A 13,583-nucleotide genomic window follows, 5' to 3' on the forward strand; every position below is an offset into this window, starting at 1 on the left:
ACTTTGCTAGTCTCTTTAGCTTCTGGTTTCTGAAAAATGTCCTTGTGGTCCATAAATCCTACATTCCAACCTCAACAATACATTCTTCTCTCCCAGGCTTTGTTCATTGAAGCACATCAGAGTGACTGTATCAAAACTTTAAGTTTCAGTCATTTTCCCAAGCTGCGCTCCTACAAAAGCAGCTTATAACAACTTCACCAAGTGCTGGCTAAGAGTAATTGAGGAGTAACACACTATTTGTAATTTATATATATATTATGATTACTTAATACCATTAACTAAAATTATTAAAATTTAAATTATTAATCTTTTCCAACACTTGCCCAGCTCTTTGATCGAGCCCAGGGATCAAGCCACTCCAAAACTTCCCCAGAGCCGCAGCAGATGGTGCAATATCATGAAGGCTGGAAAAGATCCTTGAGCTGGGTGTGGTGTGGGCAGCCCCTGCTCACCTGGGACAAGTCCTTGGCAAAGAACTCGCTCTCAGAGCCCGGGATGCCATCATCCAGGATCTCCCACTTCTCCGCCACGCGGAATTCCATGATGTAGCGGTCGATGGGGAAGCTGTGGTTGGCGGGAGGGAGCCACGACAGGAGGACGCCTTGCTGTGTCCGGTTGGCTGTTAGGCACCTCGGTGGGGTAACCAACACCAGAGGCTCTGGAGTTGTTACAGGGAATGCTGGGGACAGAGCAGAAGGGACAGGGACACCTCTGAGATGGGGCAGGGCAAGCACAGGAGATCGTCTTCCATACGTGCCCCCAGCAGCAGCAGAAGGATCGCTGTGGCTGTTCCCACATTCCAGGAGTTTAGGGCACGTTTTGGGAGCCTGGTCTCTTATTACAGAAATAGAAAAGTGGATTTTCAAAAGGCACTGAACTAAATGAGGCCGTGACTCCAGGCCTTCCTGCCTCCTCCCACTTCCACCTGAGAGCCCAAAGGCTCTGAGCTGTAACAAGTGATCTCGTGCTCTATTAATACCTCCTGATCTCAGCTGAACTTAAGGAAGATCTGAAAGGTAACTGGCACAGTACAGCTCTCCCATGCTGTCTCTCAGGACAAACCTTCCAGAGCCTCATGCTTCCAGAAAAGTCTGCAAGCTTCATCCAGGACCCTCCACAAACTAACCCCTACATGGCTGGAAACTATTGCTGATGGTGTTTATCTCCGTCTTCAGCAGACATCTCATGGAGCAAGGCAAAGGGCTCCTTCTCCCCACAGACCTCCCAGATCCCTCCCCAGCCCACCCCTCACTCCCAGGGAGGACCCACCTAGAGTGTTCACAGTGACCACCTCACTGAAGGAGCTGGTGCCCAACTTGTTTTGAGCCAAGACACTGAACTGGTAAGCAGTCTCTGGTTCCAAGGTATCCACCAGTAGCCAACTGGAACCAGCTGGCACAGGGAGAGACAGCCAGTCATGGGGTCCAAACTGGGCTCTCTTCATCCTGCCGAGAGAAAAGGGAATATCCTCAGAGAAGCTGTCTTTGACAGGGAGGACAAAGAGGCAGCATTAACTTCTTATGCAGAAATGGAGCTTTCCCGAGCGATGGTTTGGTTTGGCAGCAGTGATGTGGATGGACGTGGGGAAGCCACTCGCCACCTACGAGCTGGCACAGGACACCATCCCTCGTGTCCCACCTGCTCTCAGGGGCACTGCCACCAGCTCTCCCCTCTGCCCTGAGCTGGGTCAGGGATAACAGCAGTGCCAACAGCCCCGCTCTGACGTGATTTCCACCAGATTCCCACGGGCAAAAGTGGGAGCGGGAGCATTTTGGTGAGTGCTGCAAAGGGAACGGCTGACGCAGGAGACAGGCCCTGTTCCCATTTATACCTCGACATCTTCTGAGCCAGAGCCAAGTTCTCCCTCAGCTGTAGCCCTGTACATGTCATCCCACGAGAGACATTTAACTAAATCCCCATCTCTGCTACATTTGCACAAGTTGGGGGCTGCCAGCACAGCCCGGGGCACCGCTCAGGGTTTGGCAGAGCAGCAGAGGCACTGGCAGGGAGTGCAGGACAGAACCTTTCTTCTGGGGTCTAACCACAAATACAGGGTGAAAAACACTCCCAGAGCCATCCCAGTGCCACCCAGGAGCATGCAGCCACCTCCACAAGCCATTAATCCCACCAGGATCCCACATCCCAAAGCACTGCTGTGATACTGCAAGAATAGCTGTTCGTGTTAGAAAGATGCTTTAGGGAGTCTGAGGTTTTTGGTGGTGTCCACGGAGGATTTGGGAAGGATTGGTGCAGATGGTCTGTCCTGCACAGATAAGGGGACACATCTGCAGCCACCAGCACACAGCCAGGTGAATCCACCCAGCAGGAAAAGATGGAGGAAAGAGAAATAACGCTGCTGTCCAGGGAGCAGAAGGTGAGGCAGAGAAGAGGCAGCAAGCCATGGAAACGAGCAGGTCGGTGGAGAGCCGTGCACGTTCTGTGTGCCTCCACCAAACCCAGGGAAAGCCTCTGGATCACCACAGCTCCAGCTGGAACTACAGATCCCAGGATCCTGTGGCAGAGGCAGGAGGGCAGCAGGGCAGCCCCTTTCCTGCACAGGTTTCCCTGCAGTGTTTAATCTCACTGCCCCCACATCCCTCCTTCCCAGCACTGCTGCGGGCAGGGACACACGAGAGAGGGGCTGAGGGTGGGGGAAGCAGAGGGTAAATGCAGCACTGAACTGGGAGAACCCCCTGGCTGAGGGGGATGTGGTGTAGCTGGAATGCTGGGCTGGCCCTGGAGCAAGGTTTGCATTTCCAGCCTTAACAACGGCAGGCACGGGAGGAGAGCACAAATCCAGAGAAAATGGAGCCATGTTTTGCTTGAGCATCCCACAGCCACAGCAGGGAGGAAAGCACATGGATGGCACTCTGGGTGGCACTACATGAGCCAGCTGTGTCCCAGATCCCTGGTCCCAGGGAACAGCACATCCCCCAGGGATCACATCCCAGGGTCAGGGCGAGACAGGTCACTGCCTGCCTACCCAAAGCCCCCACAGCTCCCTGTGAATTCCTTAATGCAAGCTTGGTGCAAACACCCTTCCCTGCTGGCTGCTCTCTCCCTGTGGAGTCTGGAAGAGCCACGAGGAGGCAGGAATCCGAGAGCAGGCTGCAGAGCAAGAGCAGCAGCAGCTGCTGATGCAGCCACGTCTCCAGAGCAGAGGGGTTTAACCACTCCTTCCCAAGGACATTTTCATCAAAGCAAGGTCTGCACTGCTCAGCTTGCTCCCTCATTTTCCCCCCTCTGTTCAATCCATTCCTTCTTTCCATCTCCAGACAGACAGCCCAGCCCCAGGCTGGAGCAGAGCAGAAATCATTACAGGCAGCGTCTCCCTCTCTCCTCTCTATCAGCAGCCTCCATCAGGGCAAATTAAGGCAAGGAAAGAATGAGAGAGCAAGAGGAAAGGCTTAGAATGCCAGGCCAAGCCTGGAAAGGGAAGGCATCACCCCCTCCATGTTTCCAAGGATGATTCTTTAGAAGAAGACGACAACAGCAGAGCCCAAAGTAAATCCCAGCCTTGCTGCACTTCATTTCTCCCTCCCCTGCCCCAGGGGAAAGGCACAGGGCTGAGCCTGGCCCTGCTGCAGGAGGGTGGGATGCACACACCAGCTTTGGGTGAGCACAGGAGCTGTGGGAGCAAAGCCCCAGGGGCTCAGCCCCAGTACCAGGATCTCACAGTACTGGCCATGATCTCAGCGGGGATTTGACCACCTCCTGGGAGCCAGAGAGAGGCTCAGAGCAAGGAGAGAACATTTCTGCTTAGTCACAGCTCTTCCAGGACACACTCTCTAAAGGTTGCATTTTCCATCCTCTCCCTGGCTGCTAAGCCTCATAAACAGTTTATCTTGAAATTAGATGCCAGAGGCACAGCTACATGAATGCAAAGCGCCTCCTGTGTACCACAAGCAGAGTAAAACCTGCTGGGGCAGATGGAGGCAGTGGCCAGCACAGAAGGGAGAGGAAATACGGGAACTACACGATCCCACCACCATCACCACCACCCTTCTCTCCGAGGAACCCGAGGGAGCTCAGCCCTGTAAGGCCCACAGGCACAGAGCCAGGCACGCCACCCTCCCCACCCTCCTCCCCCCGGCTGCTCGAAGCTCGGGTCGGCTAGGAAGGAAAAGAAGCAGAGAGCAAAGCATGCCAGGATGACTCACAGAGGGCCGTACCAAACTGAGAAAGTCTGCTCGTATCCACCGTCATAGCCGGGCTCCCAGGAGACGTTGGCTGAGGTCATGGCGGCCACGACGTGCACGCTGGTCGGGGCGTGAGGGCTTGTCCCTGCGGAGAGAGGGGACAGCTCAGAGGGAGCAGCACCAGGGCTGCGAGGGGGCCTCTCCCAAGGGTCCGAGGGGATTCCTCTTGCACCGAGCCAATGGCCAAGGCCTTTTCTGCTGGAAATGGCAGCAGGACAGGTGGCCAAAATAACAGCACAGAGAAAGGCAACTCCACCAGGAAATAACATTTAAAGGACAAATTTGTCTTGGAATCGTAGAGTGGTTTGGGTTGGAAGGAACTTGAAGGGAGGTCTACTCAAACCCTCCTGGGCAGGGACACCATCCACTTGACCAGGTTGCTCCAAGCCCTGTCCAACATGACCCTGAGCTTTTCCAGAGATGGGGCAGCCCAAGCTTCTGTGCCAGGGACTCACCACCCTCAAAGGGAGGAATTTCCTCTCAATATCCCATCTAAACCTTCTATCTCTCAGTTTAAAGCCACTCCCCCTCATCCTGTCACCACACTTCTCTTTGTGGGGAGCATCCCCATCTCCTGCCTTGCCTGGGGGGCTCTCCCCAGGCCCCTTTGCCCCCTGCCCGTACCTACGACAGTCAGGTGGGTGCTGGCAGTAATGCTCGCGACGATGTTGGTGGCGACACACTCCCACTCGCCGTGGTCATCCTTGCCGAGGGAGCGGATCTGCAGGGTCCCGCCGGGCAGCGTGTTGTGCTTGCTCCTGCTGGGCTTCCCTACCTTGGGCAAGGAGCGGGGTGGGGAGCCGGGCAAAGAGAGAAAAAACACGCCTCAGCAGCGGGTTGTGGGGCAGGGCGAGGCGGCGGCGGGGTCACTAAGCTACCTGCGCGGCCCAGGGGACACCGCCGGCCACCGGCAGGGGATCCGGTCTCTCCGGTCGTGGCAAGGCAGACGGTTCCCCCGTTTCCGAGAGGACCTGGGGGGCAACGCGAGAGGCATGCGTCAGGAGGCTGCTGCTCAGCACTCACACACGAGCGGGAAACCCCACGGCACTCGCACGGACAGCGAGCCCCGCGCCAGGGCTCAGCCTCCGGCATCCAAAGCTGAAACTGCTGCGGGAAGGGGCACCGGCCATCCCAGCTAAACCACTCAAGGGATGGGGAAGGCACAGGCTGCCCCAGGAGATGCCTAAACTGCCCCTCAGCCTCAGACAGCAGCAGATGAGAGGCAGGACACAGCAGAGGTCTGGGCAGCAAGGGCCCCATGGGGATGTGGGAGGATGGCGTGCGTGGAGGTGCCTGGAATTTCTCAAGTCGAGCGGAAAGATGGATCTTGTAACAACTCATCTGTGTCCATCAGCCAAAGTTGTGCAAATCCCACGTTGTCCTGAGTCCTCTTCAGGTGTTCTTCGTGTGGGGGACTCTGCTGATCAACACCAGGACCCGCAGGTCGATGCAAAGAAGGAGGAGCAGAGGAGCCCACGGACACGTGGGGTTACCAGTGCAAGCCCAGGAGTCCTTCAAGAGACTGGTCAGCACTGGTGGGCTGATGGGGAGGGAGGGAGTTGACTTCTGCCACTGGAAAACTGAGCCCAGTCCAAGCCAGCCCTGAGTTGGAGGAGATAAGCCCAGAGCCACAGAATGAGGAGGAGCACCAGAAGGTACAAATGGGATTGGAAAGAAACCTGACTGAGACTGGTGAGGGCACGGAAAGAAAAATAAGATGGAGAAAAAGACCAAACAGCCAAAAACCTTTAGGCAGGTCTCTTGAAATGTGTGCAAGTCATGGTCCTCCTCGTGCTGCTAAAAGGGACTCAGAGATCCAGCAGCTCAAGACACAAGGACTGGGGATGGTCCCAGACAGAGGGGACACAGCTCACTCTCAAGAGCCCTAAGAAGGGCATGGAAGGCTTGGAGGGAAGTTCCTGACAGCACAACAAAGAGCCCAGGAGGTCTCCTGTTCAGTGGCTTTCCCATGGGAGCAGTAAAGGTGGGAAGCAAGGGGAAGGCTGCAGGAGAACTGGAAAGCCCTCACTGCTCCCAGGCTGTGCCACCACACCCTGCTCTATGAAAAGGAACGTCTTGAAATCTTTCTATCCAGTCCAGGATCATAAAAACAGCTTCTTCCCAGGCTCTTTAAAGTCACGAGGCAGTAAAGCAGCTGCTGACTGGTCCAGAGCCAAGAGACCCTTGGATGTGCTGTGGTGACACATCCCCTCCCTGCACAGGAGGTGTGCGCTGCGAGAACGGCATTGCCACACTGCCACGTCCTGCCAGTGAGCAGCTGGGAGCCAGGCAGGGAGGAGGGTGTCCTGTGGGCAGTGGCGGCGAGGCAGAGGAGGGGGCCGGGCCGGGGGCAGTGTTTCAGCTTTGCGGATGCTGCCGTGTCGGTTTCCCGGGATTACTCGGTGGCCACAAGCCGGGCTTCCCCCACCCACCTGCGGGACAGGACGGCAGTGGCTCAGCCCAAAGCGAAGCAGCTGTACCTGCAGTTTGTTCTTACCGGGACAGAGTGTGGCTTCTCTGTCTGCAATATTCACCAAAAGCCAAAGGCACTGCAGATTTGTCTGGCAGGCCGGGTACCTTTCTCCAGGCGATGATGGGAAAGGGGTCTCCTGCAGCAGCGCAAGGAATCAACAGCTCCCTCCCTGCCTCCTGTCTGTACTCCCAGCCTGGTAGCACCGTGAAATAGGGGGGGTCCTGCAGCCAAGGGGAAAAACAAGGAGTGTCAGCCTGCCCAAACCCCCATCACCAAAGCCAAGCCTTTTCCAAACCAACCCGATCCCCGTTCTGGTTGTAAGGAAAATTGTGTGGAGAATGTGTGCCAGGAGCCTCGATGGCACACCAAATTACACACCTGGAGGGAGATTCTCTCCAAAGAGACACCGTACTGGAGCATAAAATCATGGAATCACAGAATGGTTTGGGTTGGAAAGTACCTTAAAGCTCATGTCATTCCACCCCCTGCCACTATCACAGATTGCTCCAACCTGGCCTTGGACCCTTCCAGGGATGGGGCAGCCACAGCTTCCCTGGGCAACCTCTACGAGGGCATCCCCTCTCTCACACAGAAGAGCTTTCTCCTCATATCTAACCTAAATTTTGCCTCTTTCAGTTTGAGCCCATAACCCCTCGTCCCATCTCTACATTTCCTGACAAAGAATCCCTCTCCAGCTTCCTTGCAGGTCCCCACAGACACAGGAAGGCTGCTGTGACAACTCCACACAACTTCTCCAGGCTGAGCAGCATCTTGCTTTTTTACCTCCTCGAAACAGGAAGAAACCCACCCACATCACATCAGCCATCAACCTGATTTCCTCGCCCCGGCAGCCGCCCCGGCGGATGTGTGTGTCTGGTACACAAAGCGTTGTCATCTGAACCTCGGCTAGACACCATGAATCACCACAGCTCCCTCCCAGGCACAGGACTCCGTGTTCAGGGAGGGAAGAGGCAGCAGCTCCCACCCCAGCTGCACCAGGAACTGCGCTGGGAGCCCGGCGCGCCCCAGGCGCCACACGCAGCCGGAGCACGTGGAGCTCAAATCATCCATTTATTAAAATCCTCCTGAACCCAAGCCCGGGCCAGCAGGGCTAAGTGTTTTATTGGCAAAGGGGACATTCCAGGGAGATGTTTCCTCAAACTACCCCAGTCCAGAGTCAAAACCCGTGCTGCTGCTCCGGCAGGATATTTCCAGCTACACCAGACAGGGCGCCCTGGGGGTTTGCCGGTGCTGGTGGGAAGCACAGACACACCCTCACCCTGGAGCCTCTGCTCCTCCCCACACCACCCCGGGAGCTGCCCCTGGCACAGGAGGACACTGCTCCCAGCAAACCCATGGGATTTTGGCAGAAGAGTTACCTTCAGTACCAGTCGGGCAGGGGGAGACTGGCCCATCGTACCCAGGGCGTTATAAGGCACACAGGTGTAAGTGCCGAGAGCATCTTCAGTGGCCTCCTCGATCCGGATCGACCCGTCCTCCAGCAGGTTCCAGCCGGAATACTGCAGTGGGGAGAAGCAGGGAGCTCACTTACCCAGCACCCACCACAGCTCCTCATCTCCCCCTTGAGCCAAGCCCCCCACCCATGCCTGGCGGGGCTGTCATACCCCCGGGAGATGCCCAATCCCGCTCCCAACATCCAAAGCATCTCCTCAACAGCAGAGAGAGAAATCTTGGGCAACATCAGCCTGTCCAAACACAGACAGGCTCCTTCATGTAGCCCAAAAGATTTAAGATCAGAGTCTAACACTAAATAAAACTTGTTCTGGAGTTGGCAAGACATCTCCACCTGGAGGGCTGAGGGCACCAAGGACCAGAAGGCCACAGCAGCAACAGCTTTAAATGGAATTAAAACTTCAAATCGTTAATATTTAAGCAAAAAATTTAAAATACTAAGCGTTTTCTCTAAATATTTAATGGCTAATATCCTTGCTCAGACTATCAACCCATGATTAGGAGAAGATGCACATTTGTTAAAAGGGTCTTTTTACCACCAGTTGCCATTGGAAAAATAAACCAGGGCCATCAGGAGGTGACTTTAGGGGGAAGAAGGCATCAGGTGTGAGAGACACAGAATATCCACGGGCACTGTGGGCTCCGTACAAGCAGTGGAATTAACTCTGCCCCACAGCTGATAAAGAAAAGCAGCCTCATCCCACCCATGAGATTCTTCTCTCCCAGCACAAAGGGACCCACAGGGTGCCTGGTGGTGCTCCTTGGTGTTGGCTGAGGACATGAGGGTCTGAACCCCGCTGTGCCCCCACCTCCCCTCCCCGGGGGCTTCGTTACCTTCTCGATTCGCAGGGGACGCCCGTCCTTGTTCCACTTGACCAGCGTGACCGGGGGCTCCGCCTCGACCGGGCAGCGGATGTACCCGTGGATCCCGATGGGAACGTAGATGATGGGGGGCATGTTCACCACACGGGCAGGATCTGGGGGGGAGCAGCACCACGTTAGCATGGGGAGAGAGCCCATCTCTCCTCCCAGCCTGGCTTCAGAGGATCTACCTCACTTCTGTAATGAATTCCAAACCCAGCCAGGCTTGCTACGCACAAATCCACCGGAATACCTGGAATTTCTGGGAGGCTTTGCTCATGTCCAGGGTGTTCCTACCTGGGGCTCATTAAAGACTGCATTTAAGAAGAAATGTGAGATATGCCTGCTCCAAATTCCACACCAGCTTGTATCCTGCTGAACTCTGCGCTGCTCCATTACAACATGACACGTGCCAGGTGTGATGAACACCCGGCACAGCCTGGTTTGACATACCAGCAATCAAAGCTATTTCAACTGCCAAGCCTTAAAACACACCCAGATGGGAAAAGGGACCCATGTCCAGGCTGCCATGAGTCCTTTACCTCCCATATCTGCTTGTACTCATGCCTCATTGAGGCTGGGTCATGTTGAACAGCAACCACCTCACCCTTTCCAAGATGCAAAAACCTTAAAATACATATCTAACCCCCCCCTCCACGCTGCACCACCCACGCAGAGAGGTGTCTCGCAATCCTCCAGTCTAGAATGTGTCATTAACAGCACTTCTAAGAGCTTTTTAATTAAGTGCGAGTGGGTTGAAGATAATCTAGACTTTCTTTAATAAGAAGCTTTTTTAAAAAATGTTATTTTTAATAAGAAGAGTGAGTATTTCTACAATCTCGTCTAGACACCGGCAGCACGAGGTTATGGGAAAATCCTGATGGGGCTTACGCTGCATTAAGGGATAAATGTGGAGGTTTTGGGGTGCAGCATCCCTGCACTGCTGATGCAAAGTGGGAGCTAAACATTAAGGTGCTTAATAGGAAGGGATGGAAGATATGGGGTTTTTTCCTTTCCTTATTGCTTTCTTGGGGCAAAACCAGCAGAGTTTGGGAGCTCGCCACCCCAACCACTCCCCAAATCCGCGCGCCCCCGGCAGTGGCACCATAACCCAGATTGCCCAGCGCCGCATATGGAGCAGGCTTTACCCCCCTCTGCGCATCTCCACCTCTTAGGAAATGTAATCAAGGGCTCCAGCAGCGCGGGAGAGGGTAATGGGATCGAGCCTTTCACTACTAGGTCACTGGCCAGGGGCCAGCCCAGCCCACTAATGACCCAGAGCGGTGTCCCCATCTGCTTGGGAGGATGGGAAGCTCCCTCCGGAGCCATCAGCCCCGCTGTGGATGAGGTTTGCTCAGGAGGAAAAGGGTTTGTGGCACCAAAAGCCGAGCACCCTTTGGCTGAGCGGCAGATTGTCCGAGCGCTGCTCTCCCTGCCATTAGAGCTATTTTTAACAGCTATCAGCCCTGACAAGCGGCCTTGGATTAGCGGCAGGGCAGATTTAATGGCCTGAGGCCACAGGCTTTCCCAAGAGCCACCCAGCTGGGCACATCCAAGCCCCAAATCACGCCTGTGCCTGGGCACAGCACCACTGACACCGTCCCCCTGCCCACTCTGCCCCTTCATCCACAGGGACTTGCCAGCTCTTCTCTCAGAAGCTCCCCACTAACCAGCACCAGGTCTAAAGTCAGCAGCTCGAAGAGAGCCTTGGAAAACCCACGCTGGGAACCCACTTTGCTCAGGCCTGTCTTTCATTATGAAATAAAAACGCCGCAGTCTTTTTGAGAGGAGCAATATTGCAATTGGAGCGGCGGCAATTGAGGCCATTACTGTGGAATGCCACAGGATGCCGGTGGCACACTACCCATTACCGCCCGGGGATTCCGGGAGAACGAGCGTGGGAAGCAACGCTCCTGCTCCAGCCCTTTCTCCTCCGCTTGTTTAGATCACTTACCTCACTTACCGCCTGAAAAATGTGACACGCCTCGCCAAACGGCCGCACCAACAGGAATAAACACCCAAAATGAGCCCCAAAAAATACAGCTTGGCACTGAGAGCCCTGAGCTGGTGCTTCCCAGCAGGGTGAGGACAGTGAGGGAGCAGGCATGGGATGATGCTCACCTAATTAAAAAGCACTTGTGGCAAAGGTGGACACCAGTCCCAGCTGAGCAGTGTCACTCAGGCTGCTCAGACCATTTGCTTTCTTGTCTCCCACACCCACATGGGATGCTCTCAAGCTTTTTTTGCTGAGGATGATTCCATGTTCATGCAAAGGCTGCTGTCACATCAGCCTGATTCTCCCAGTGTCATACCAGGACAAGAGAGCCTCTGGGGCTGCCTGGGAGCCAGGTGTTATCACTCCCAGCCCCATCCCTGCACTCACACTGCACTGTCAGGTAGGCAGAGGCTGATGGCGAGCGGCCCAGGCTGTTGCTGGGGATACAGGTGTATTTTCCAGCATCCTCTGGTTTGACACGGAAAATAATCAGCGTCCCGTCGATCAGAATCCGCACCCTCAGCTTCAAGTCGCTGCAAGAGAAGAGGAGAGGAGGATCACAGGGAGAGCCAGGGGCGAAGCCCAACACAATCCCAGCTCCCAGCACAGCCCAGGAGCAGCAGGAGAAGGAGAACACACTGCCCCACCAGCTATAAACTCACTTCTTGAAGTAGACATTCTCCTCCTCCCAGTACCACAGGTAGGTGAGGTTCCCGGGATACGCCTCGGCCTGGCAGGTGAACAGCGCATCCTGGGAGATGTTGACTGTGATGTTCTCCGGAGGGGAAACGATAAAAGGAGGTCCTGGAGGGGGGAAGAGGAAAGTGTCACTCCCAGCACTGCAGGTGTTCCCACAAAGGTTGCTCAGCTGCATCACAGCGTTTTGGCTGGGAGCTGCTGGAGGGCTCTGGGGCAGGGCTGGCCCCGATCCTCTGAGAACCACAATGACCCTGTAATTCCCAGCCCTTTTCCTAATCTCTGGGCTGACTGAGAACCACAGTGACCCTGTTATTCCCAACCCTTTCCCTAATCTCTGGGCTCAGAACCACAGTGACCCTGTTATTCCCAGCCCTCTCCCTAATCTCTACGGCTCTGAGGAGGGGATCCACTCCCATGGTGCTTCTCCAGGGCACACAAGGACACACCTCCCTTCATCCCCAGCACTTCCCGAGGATAGCATCACCCACAGGAAAAATCCAGGGGGAACAGACTGCCAGGAGCCAGCAGCTCACCACTGCCACAAAAGCAGAGCAGAGGACACCCTGTGCTCCTCTCTCTGCTGGTAGCTGTTGACCTAATTAAAGATTTATTTAATAAGAGAGGGAGCAAGGAGCAGGAGGCCTGTCATGCATCACCGCTGTCTGACGAGGCGCTTCATGACAGCCTCAATCTTTTCCCCGCTTCCCAAACAAAACTGAGCTGCCATCAGGGCCTGGCTGCTCATCAGCACGGCCACCACTGTCCCAGTTAAGCGGATTCCTCCGTCCTACAAACCGGATGCAGAGCCCCGGGGCAGCCAGCACCGTGCCAGGCACACAGGCCTCGGGGGTCGCTCCAGGGTGACACCACAGCCCCGTGGCCCCTCCATCCCGGCTTCCCAGGGGATGCTGAGGAGCTGGAAGGTCTCACCTTGGACGAGCAGGCGCGTGGTGTGCACAGCCTCGCCCTGGATGCTGTAGGCCCGGCAGGTGTAGGCACCTCTGTCCTCCCGGCTGACCGAGAGCACCGTGAGGCTCCCGTCGCTCACCTGGGAACAAGAGGAGACCCTGGAGCGTGGGCAGGGACCCCCAGGGGGACGGGGAAGACCCTCCCTGCTTCCCACGGCAGAGAGCTGCCGGCACTTTCAGGGCCGGATGAGAGACGGGTTTCCCCGCTCTGCAAGGCTTGGGATATTAATAAACCAACACACGCGTTCCTGCTCAACGCCAAGGGGAAGGGAAAGGAAATCATGAAATAAATAAATAACCATCCCAGCGCATTCATCTCCCAGAAGTGACTGGCAGGCAGCAGGCTCCAAACCGCTCCTGCCAAGCACCCTGCCACCACTGGAGCTTCAGAAGGAGCCTTGCTGGAGCATTCCCTGCCCCACCAGGGACCTGCTCCATCACTCAGGGATGAGGAGGACACCCCAGCTTGGCCACTGTGGGGCCACCTCTCAGCCGGAGGAGTGGATGGATTTCCCCTGGGGACACAGCAGAAGGATGGACAAGGGACTGTCACCTTTGGGGTAGCAGCACCCCCATGCACAGGGAGGCCTCCCAGCCAGGCTTTCCCCCCCACCTCATTCTGCCTCATCCTTCTATTTCAATTAGTAACAAATGATTCCTAATTACTCTCATTAGTGCCTGCGCTGATTCCAATGCCTGATTTACCAATTACAGCTCAGGGGGGAATCTCTGCTTGGGAGCCTCTGGGATGCAAAAAGGGTCCTGAAGGGGAGGGAGGAGGGGAAATCCTCGCTGCTCAACCCTCCCTTGCTCCAGACCTGTTGCATCCATCTCTGCCAGGGGGACACTACCCCAGGCTGCAGCCCCCACCCCATCTCCAGGGTCCTGGCCCCTGGGCTGAGTCTGCAGGGAGC

General features: G+C 55.7%; 1 protein-coding gene across 7 annotated transcripts in view; it reads right to left on the minus strand.

Moving 5' to 3' along the window:
* The window catches only part of IGSF9B (immunoglobulin superfamily member 9B), a 45,631-nt gene that overhangs the window by 20,823 nt on the left and 11,225 nt on the right, over positions 1-13,583 (minus strand). For 3 of the 7 annotated variants that reach the window (XR_015278847.1, XR_015278846.1, XM_086861050.1), the window contains exons 5-15: positions 12,632-12,749; positions 11,665-11,806; positions 11,390-11,535; positions 8,980-9,122; positions 8,052-8,192; positions 6,777-6,893; positions 5,078-5,170; positions 4,824-4,974; positions 4,161-4,284; positions 1,270-1,445; positions 453-679 (exon numbers count right to left, since the gene is read on the minus strand). Coding sequence is in view for 4 of the 7 variants with exons in the window: in XM_086861050.1 (XP_086717176.1) it covers positions 453-679; positions 1,270-1,445; positions 4,161-4,284; positions 4,824-4,974; positions 5,078-5,170; positions 6,777-6,893; positions 8,052-8,192; positions 8,980-9,122; positions 11,390-11,535; positions 11,665-11,806; positions 12,632-12,749 (1,578 nt within the window). In the remaining 3 variants the exon portion in view is untranslated. The remainder of the gene's footprint in view (positions 1-452; positions 680-1,269; positions 1,446-4,160; positions 4,285-4,823; positions 4,975-5,077; positions 5,171-6,776; positions 6,894-8,051; positions 8,193-8,979; positions 9,123-11,389; positions 11,536-11,664; positions 11,807-12,631; positions 12,750-13,583) is intronic. The other 4 variants (XR_015278848.1, XM_086861051.1, XM_086861054.1 and 1 more) reach the window with 3 other exon arrangements.

The sequence above is a fragment of the Cyanistes caeruleus genome, chromosome 23, assembly GCF_971803275.1.
Source record: "Cyanistes caeruleus chromosome 23, bCyaCae1.hap1.1, whole genome shotgun sequence".
NCBI lineage: Eukaryota > Metazoa > Chordata > Aves > Passeriformes > Paridae > Cyanistes > Cyanistes caeruleus.